Source organism: Sinocyclocheilus grahami, unplaced genomic scaffold (genome assembly GCF_001515645.1).
Source record: "Sinocyclocheilus grahami isolate Dianchi unplaced genomic scaffold, SAMN03320097.WGS_v1.1 scaffold743.1, whole genome shotgun sequence".
NCBI classification, from domain to species: domain Eukaryota; kingdom Metazoa; phylum Chordata; class Actinopteri; order Cypriniformes; family Cyprinidae; genus Sinocyclocheilus; species Sinocyclocheilus grahami.
In genome coordinates this window covers 736,726-745,973 of record NW_015505922.1, presented here as the reverse complement: position 1 = coordinate 745,973, position 9,248 = coordinate 736,726, and the positions used below count along the sequence as shown (strand labels likewise).

Sequence of the window (9,248 nt, the reverse complement as noted above, 5' to 3'; positions counted from 1 at the left end):
TCATGCGCTACAGCGCCACACTGGTCAAACTGTGTAATTGCAGGCCCTTACATTACATCACACAACTATTCGAAAACAAAAATATTTGTCATAAATTTTTTATTGTTAATAATGTTGACTAATCATTCAGCCCTAGTTGTCCGTATGCAAAACTTTTCAAAAACGCGAAGGAAAAACTTTTCTGTTTTTTGGTACATTGTTGTTGTGTAAATGTACATTCACTTGCAACCTCTTATTAAACTTAAGTTTAACTTGTTAAAAATATAAAAAGATCAAATCTCCTATTGTAATTTGTAGTATTGGTTCTTTATATGCTATATTCTATATATGCGGCTGAAATGAGATTAGAAGCTGATCTGATCTATTCGCGGTTATGGGAACGTGATCCCTCGTCTTTATGTTTGTCCGATCTCCTTTGGGAAAGATTATGAGCTCTGAGAAAACATAAATGAAGCTCCTCTGAGATGATATTAGCAGAAGCTGGAGTGTGAGAAAGTCTTGTTGAATCTGCCTGCAAAAGAAGCTGGGTCAACCTGTTGAACCAGTAAACGGTGCGCTTCTAATCATGTGCGTTTCAAACCAGCGCATGGTTAAAACGCAAGCTTTACCCAACAGCAGAGGAGCTTCTTTGCTTTTTTTCTTTGTAATTTCTGCAAATGGCCTGTTAAAAATGAGTGAACTAAAGATAGCACGAGGAAGATTAAAGATAATGAAGGTGCATTTGTCATCATGTTTCTGTAAGTGGGTTTTAATGGCTCTGGTTTGAATGGAAATCCAGTTCTTTAGAGGTCTTTGTATCCTGCTGTTTGTGTTTGCATTGTTTTCGTGATCGGTCTCTCTGTAATTAACGGGCCGCTCCGGTATACAGTGAGGCTTGGCTAATAGAGCGGCAGACGTTCATTGGTTAATGCATAAATTAGACTCTCAAGACTCTGTCCCGAACGAGTGGGTTTTGGGTGGGTAATGAAACTGCCAGTCGAAGGGGATTAAAGGTCCCTGAGGAGCCGCCTCTCAATTACTCATTCAGTTAAAATGTGTGTAACCAGTAACTTCAGCCCGGGACAGGAAAGAATGGGCCCCTTTATTGCGGTGTTTGTGCTTGTGGACCGGCCCCTGAAGACTTGATGGGAGCCTGTTGGTCTTTCTCCATCTCGTTCACTCTCTTCTCATCACTATTCTTGCTCTATTTTTTCTTTTAAGTCTCTTTTGCTTTTGTTAGTCATTATTAACCAGTACCTGACAGTAATGTTGGTTGATAACTGTGCCCAGATGGTCAGTTAACAGAAGTGTTAGAGATAAACTGATAAATAAGGCAATACCGATAAATCGGATATTATTTGAGATGATCAACTGCTAACTATCTCTGTTTAGTTGATTAAGTAATGTTGATTTACTGATATGTCATTTTGCCAGATTAATCTGCCAGTATTTGGTCTTTTCAAGATTATTGGTTGGTAACTCTTAAGTTTTAGTGAAGGACCGATAACATTGGGCACACCATTAAATCGGCTTAAATCTGGCTGTTTTAAGATTATCAGTGTTGACCAATAAAATGACCACTTGGTGATTTGCAGAATTGGTATAGCTAACCAACAAATTTGTCAATGGATAATACATCTTAAAAAACAAAACAACAAATAAAATTGAGAAAGTTGTGAAAGTAGCTAAATTGTGTAAAATGATTTATTATTATTATTATTTAGTTTATGTATTTGTTTAGATTAATAAATAGATTTTTGCTCATTTATTATTATTTTTATTAAGTAAATTGGGTAAAACAGGTTTATCATATTTTATTTATTTAGATTAATAAATACATAGTTTTATTTCTTCGTTTTTATTAAGTTATTTGTATATTATTGTGTTATATTTTATTTATTTAGATTAATAAATATTAGCTTATGTGTTCATGTTTATTAAGAAGATTGTGTATTGTCTTTTCAATAATTGTGTATTTTATTATAATATTTATTTAATTATATTTAATAATTAAAAAAATGTAAAATACGTTATTTTTATTATTTTATTTGTATTATTTTTTTATGTGTTTTTTTAACAGTGGCCCTTGAAAAACAATGTTTTTGGCTTCTCTTTTCATCATCTATAACGCAGTCCTCTTTGTCACACAAAATGTCAAACAGCAGATGGAAGCCACAACCAACTTCTTCCATTGCAGGAAAGCTCATGTTACAGTGAACATCTCCCTCGCTCTCTTGTTCCCGTGCTGAACAAAGCTTTGTAAACGTCTGCTGAGCTCTATTGATCTACTCTAACCTCATTAACATCACATCCTCTGGATCTACTGTTATCATAATGCCACAGATAGACTCAGAGGGTCTTTGAGATGGTGGTTAGTTGAGTCAGAGGGGTTTTCTGGCAGTGTAGATGCAGAAACCCCCTCATGCCTGTTAACCAGTCCAGACACATCTGTCTATCACACATCTAAGTGCTGGTGAGGAATGTGATTCTTTGATTCAATCAGTGCTGGAATGTGTTTGTTTATTGCTGCTCCTGCTCAGTGTTAGAGAAGTGATCAAGCCACTGAGTATTAGTTAGTTCAGTCTGTGCAGTCTGTCGCCCCCGCAGTCTTTGCCCATTTTAGTTTTTTGTTTTATTGTGGCTTAGTTACACTGCAGTTTTTTAGGTTAAAGAAAAAAACTGTGATTAATGGATTATTATTATTTTAGTTTTTTGTAGTTTTTTCTAATTTGTAATTTTGTGAAATTTACTTTTCTGAGAGAAAGAGTAAATTCAACATCAATAGTTTTGCAATGTGTCTGGTATTTTGTGTCTGGCACTGTTTGCTTTCAGCTCTTCATTTTTATTTTATATTATTGCATTCTTTTGCACTACATTGCATTTATTGCATGGCATTGAATTTTATTTTATTGCATTGCATTAAATTGCTTTTTATTGCGTTGCATTTTTTTGCATTGCATTGCATTTAGTGCCATTTCATTACATTGCATTGCATTTTATTTAGCTTTATTGTATGTTGTATTCTTTTGTATTGCGTTGCATTTTGTTTTATTTTTCTTTAGTGGATGTTTTATTGCATTGCATTGCATTTTGTTGTGCTGCAGTGGGGTTTTTCACGTGTCATGTTTGTTTCCAGTATGTGAATCCTCATGGCAGTGTTTGTGTTGTGTAAACACCAGGAAGCACTACTGTACATGTTCCTGTTATGTTATGTTTGTACTGTACTTCTGAGGTTCCTGTTGAAGAATTGAAAGTGTAGTCTCCATGGAAACCACTTCTGGTTGTCATAGGAGAAGCTTTTCAGTGCTACGAGCGGATAATTGGTCTCTTGTCTCTCTTTGATACAAACGCACCGTTTGTACGTTTGATCTGCTGAGGTGTGTGTGTGTGTGTTTCCTCACATATCATCAGCTTCAATAGTGCGGTTTGGCTCATTTTCCATCTGGGATTCCTGTAGTAACTCATTCAATGCAGCTACATGTGTTTTTATCTTGTGTTTGAGCGATACAGGTTCTTCATTGGCTGATGTCTAGAGAACAGGCTGGCAGATGAAGGATATTTATCACCCAAGCACAAGGGTTGCTGCACTGAATACACAGTCATATTGTTTTTATTCAGTAGTTCAGTAGTTCAGTAAACAAGACGGCTATATCAAGTAACTGACATTTTAGAAACAATATGACCAGCTGTTTGCTTTTATTGTGCTTTGCCAATGTAGGTTTTATTTTATATATTTAATTTTAACCAGGATTTATATTCAAAATATTATCCGTGAAACAAATGTTTCTATTAAAAGGATAGTTCACCCAAAAATGTAATTGAATTATGTAAATCATGACACACTTTCCATTAAATTAGTCGTGCAGACATGTCCATTATCTCATAATGGCTAAATTAATCAATTAATCTGTCATATTATATATTGGTCCATCACTATTTTATGCTCTTATTTATGATCATAGTTTATAGTCATTTTTGTATTCAGAAAACAACTCGACATCAGTGTCAGAACATCTGCCAAATTGCTGACAAGCAAAGACTAAATCTGTGGTTTATTGTTGCTGTTAATAGATTGATGTTCACTGAAATAATACAAATTTGATTGTATAACCCTCTATATGAGGGTAAATGGCGCTTCCTATCGGAGGAGGCAGCGCTCCAGTGACTTCAAATAGAAGTCAGACTTATTTTGTGCTGTTTACTTTTACAGTCAAATATAATTCTGTATAATTTAGACCCTTCAAACCTAGTCATTCAAAACGTCATGCATTTCTCCTTCCCAGACTTCATCTAAAAAGGAATATTTTGGAGGACGTCTGTAACAGGGTTTAGATGTAAGTGGGCAAATTTCATTAAGTCTCAGTTCTTTAAAAAAACAGGTTAGCATGAGGACAGTTCCAGTAGAACTAGTAAAAACTGTTTTTAGTGTCTTAGTTGAAGGAATTCCCCATCTTTAATGAACATTTCTGCTTCTTAATGTGTACAAAAGTTCAACCGTGCAAGCTTATAATCCAGTCATTATCTTGGAGGTACAGTGTGCGATCTGGTTTTTTAGGGTTAGAAATCCCTGGATTTAATGCCTCTAAACCCTTCCTAATGATTTCCTAAACCCATAAACTCTGATTTTTCAGCGGTGAGAGATGATGGGCTTATTGTTTGACTTTAAGCCGTCACTACAGTATTAAAGACCTTGTTGAGTTCAAGAAGATTTTTGTGAAAGTGTAATAGTTCAGTCACAAACATGTATACAACATACAATTGCATTGCATTTCATTTTATTACATTGCATTTTTTTGTATTGCAGTGCATTTTTGCTATAGTGAATTGCATTATATTGCATTTTATCACATTGAAATGCATCACATTTTATTTAATTGAATTGGATTTTTTGGGAACATTGCATTGCATGTTGTTGTATTGAATTACATCTCATTATTACATGGAATTGCATTCAATTACATAACGTTGTATTACATTGACTTGCATTGAATTGGAATTCATTGCATATTGTTGCATTTTATTGCATTGCAGCGCATTTTATTGCAATGAATTTCATTGCACTTTATCACTTTGAAATGTATCACATTTTACTGCATTAAATTACATCTCATATTATTACATGGAATTGCATTAAATGACATAACATTGTATTGCATTGCATATTGTTGCATTTTATTGCATTGCATTTTTTTTATTACATTGCATCTGGACAGGATTTGATTTCTCAGAGTTGAAAAACTATTTTCCGCCATTGTTTTAATTTTTAGCAAGGATGAACGAGGAAAAACAGATTAAGATGGGAATGAAATCACTAAGTATGTCTACGAAACATAAATTTACCTGACCTGTTGCTGCCAGGTTGATTTGTATGGTTCATTTCTTTACCAATGGTCGTAATTTTTTTGAGCTAGTCATAACTAACAGCTATGTTTATTTGGATAACTAGCAGTCTGGCAGAATGAGGGTTAAAATCAAGATGTGTGTGAGAAATTGCTATAGTAGCACAAGTTGTTTACTGCAGAAATACACATTTCAGGAATCATAAATCATTCCATGCTCCTTGGCATTTTCCAGGGCAGCGCGAGGTTGAAATTCCAGCTGCAAAAAGGAAAACTATGTAAACGTCCGTTGCGATCACTAGACCACCTTTAGAGAAAAGTATAGAGTCTGTGTGTTTTGGCCGTCATATAGCCTAAACGTTTAAATTATTTGTGTTGTCAGGTGGGTTTGCAGCAGTATGGTGGAGCCAGAGGAGCGGCCCTCAGTGGCGGGCCAGAGGCTTGGGGCCCCTGAGAGCATGGGCATCAGTACGCTGGAGCCAGGTCAGAGGCCCCCCACCATGCCCCCCGGCAGACAGGTCTCCATCCGGGTCAAGATGCTGGATGACACTCAGGAAGTCTTTGCGGTCTCGGTAAGGCATTATTTACTTTCTGTTGTTTTTATTTTCTTGCACAGCATTTTATTGCATTGGATGACATATATTGCATTGCATTTTGTTTGACTTTATTTTAATTATTGCATTTTATTTGCATTTAACGCATATAAGACAATTCCTGGACAGCAGTGGACAATGTAAGGAGGTCATGTGACAACAGTGCTGCATACCACTATTTGAATGACTTTTTATTGCATCATTTGTATTATATTTCTTAAAAATTGTAGGCAGGAAGCAAATTTTTCATTTTGAGCACAGCTCTGGTTTAATTGTGTGGAAAAACCCTGCATTTCACAAGTGTTTAGATCTGGCTGTGTACCTCAGCAGGCCAGCAAGAACATACTGAAGCGTCTGCTGCTTTCCACCTCAAGTTTAGTCTCTTTTGTGTTCACTTGCCCTCCTGTTTCGTCACTTAAGCTCCCTAGGGAATGTAAATGATGTTGAAAAGCTCGGTCTTGTTCACTAATAAGAAAATGCCCTCATTGATCGCCACCAAGGGAGCCATAAGCTCCTCAGGCATGTTGCGTAAGTGAAAAAGAAGGAGAAATCCCTCAGAATTCCTGCTTTTTTGTATCTTCCAGCCACTCAGCAGGAAAATACAACCCGAGCTGAAGGAAAAGCAGCAGACAAATGGATGGCAGCTCATTCTGTTACCTGACTCTTTGTTTCTGGGGTTTGTGAAATATGTGTATATGGGTGGTTGAAGGCACACCCAGCTCTCCGGTGATTCCCTGAGGGCAGTCAGTATTGACAGTCAGGCTCCACCTGATGCTGTTTTAATAGGCCTATAAAAGCGCTGAGCTCCTGTTCTGTTGTGGTTGTGGTCCTGTTTTGAAACGCCTCGAGGTGGGCCAGTAGCCTAAACGCTGTCAGTCTTTCTAAATTGGTTTTTGGTTTCCTGAGGCGATTCACAATCAGTCTCCATCCAGACGTGACACCTGACTTGTGGAGAAACGGATCCCCTGCGGTTTGGTTTCATTTGTTTTCAGCGTGCAGGGCTTTTGACAGCTCTTTTGGTTTTGTTTGATTTCGGCCTACTTGGTTTTAGCTCGTTGTTGGAATCAGTCAGTGGATTAATTTGTTTTTAATGATTGCAGATTGTAGCCTCTACTTCATTCAGCATTCTATTCTATTCTAATATATCGGTCATTTTAAGATCTGCATCAGTCAATACACCTCCCGATAACCTTGGCTGTTGAAGTGTTATAACTAACCTTTGTGTCAACAGCTAAATCTACCGTACCGTTTTAGAAAATATTGTGCTTTTAAAAAATTATTTTTCATTTTATTTCACCGTTTGTTCATATTTAATATAATTTTTTCATATATTATTTTGAAAATGGGCATGAATTGAACTTAACTCATGTGCTAGTGTTATTTTGGTTTTATTTAGTTTTATTAATATGCTATATTATACTATTGTAGTTTCCACTAATATTTAGATTTAGTTTTATCATTATATATTCTATATTCATTTTAATTTTAGTTAATATTTTAGTATTTTTGTTGTTTTGTTATAATATAATTTTAAGAGTGGTTGTATTATTATATTTAAAATATGTCTATAGAATTTGTATAATTTTTTTTATTGCAGTTTTTATAGCAGTGGCTAATACTTTTCGAGGCGATCAATTTTTTTGTGGTGGGTGATTAAAAAATTTACAAAAACCCCCCAAAACAAACAAAAAAAATATCCCATAGACATAGCAACTACTCACAGCATCTTTTCTTCATAAAATGCAAATTTATAGTTAAAATAAATATGTTTATTATTATAACGTCTATCCTGCTAGTTAGGTCTATCCATATCTACACCATCAGCCGTTGAAGAACCCATTTGGGTGGTATGCATTCAGAGCTGATCCGAAGATGCATGGAAGAATGCTGCTCTTTTCTTCTTTTTCCCAGAAATCTCCTGGAACAGCTGCTTTCCTACTGAGCCATTGAAAGCCACTGCATTCTCCTTCAGATTTCTAAAGTGAATCTGACACACCTGCCACAGCGCAGATCCTCTCTGGCAAGAACTCAGAATAAAATGGATAAAAAATGGATGAAAGACTTTATCTGTCCTCTAAAGGCCAGAGGTGTGAAATCATAAATATGTATCATAAGCTTGTGGCTTTGTGGAATCGGTGATGGAGGGTTTCGTATTTCACACACATTGATTTTTTTTTATTTTTTTTATGGAGAATCAATTAAAATATTAAATCAACATAAAACAAATGAGCACAACTAGAAGTCGTCTAATTTTTTCACCAGTAACTGGGTTGGACCGCACTGGCCGATAAACCGATTAAGTAACCGATTGAAATGGATACTGAATGAAAACAAACATAACACTAAATAAAATGATGAACTTTATTACAAAAGTATATAAAAAAACAAACAGTACTGACCCATGAAAATGTACCATATGGATTTTGCAGATAACCGATTGCTACAGCATTATCGGTGCTGATTAATCTGCAAAACCGATCAATCTATCGACCACTAATCACAACCCACTTATGTATTATAAGTTCAGCACATGCTGATTTTTTACATTTGGTATTTCTGTGAAAGCAGTGTATATTTGACGTCTTTGGGGGAAATACAGGTTTTGTTATTGAATGAGACGAAGCACACTTCTTATCTGCTCATGTCAGTCTAATGATGTACAACATGCGATAGAAGCTCCCGCAGTCATGTAGATAAGTCGGCCTGATGCTTGAGATGTTTGATCTGTGCTGTGAGGATGCTTTTGGCTGAGCTTCTTTAGTCTCAATGACAGAAGCATGCTGGGATTGGAAAGGCTGATTTCCTGTGGGAACCCACTGAGGGTTTGAACTCACAATATCTCATTTCATATTTATCTTTCATACTTATCTTGACTAGATTTGACAGTGATAACTGCTTTAGATCTGGGCCGGTAAGATTTATTAAGGTTTTTGATTAAAAATACAGTATAAAATACAATATATATATATATATATATATATTATATATAATATATATAAAGCCAGAAATGTCAGTAAAAATGAATGAAGTTAGAGTGATCAGACCATGAAATTCTCTCATCTGTACCGGCGACACAACTGTGAGGTTATTCTTTGAATAAAAAATGAATTCTTTGAATAAGAAATAAACCATGACAAAAGAGGCAAGCCGAAGTGAAGCCTCAGAGCTTCTGAAAGGACGTTCGCTCCAGAAATTCAAATTGAAAGGCAGTGAAGTGAAACATCAGCTATACGCTCGCTGGAGGTAAATAATGCACGTTCAGATAGCGCAACAATCTGTATATGCAAATGGACAAGAACTAATTTGGGACACAAAGTGAGCCGAGGCCGTGTCCGTG

The 9,248-nt window shown here is 35.8% G+C and overlaps 1 protein-coding gene across 1 annotated transcript in view; it reads left to right on the top strand.

Moving 5' to 3' along the window:
- The first annotated feature begins 5,704 nt into the window (after window positions 1-5,704).
- The window catches only part of LOC107560794 (FERM, RhoGEF and pleckstrin domain-containing protein 1-like), a 78,064-nt gene continuing 74,520 nt past the window's right edge, over window positions 5,705-9,248 (top strand). The window contains exon 1 of the mRNA XM_016245062.1: window positions 5,705-5,890. Within this exon, the coding sequence (XP_016100548.1) occupies window positions 5,717-5,890 (174 nt within the window). The 5' untranslated portion in view covers window positions 5,705-5,716. The remainder of the gene's footprint in view (window positions 5,891-9,248) is intronic.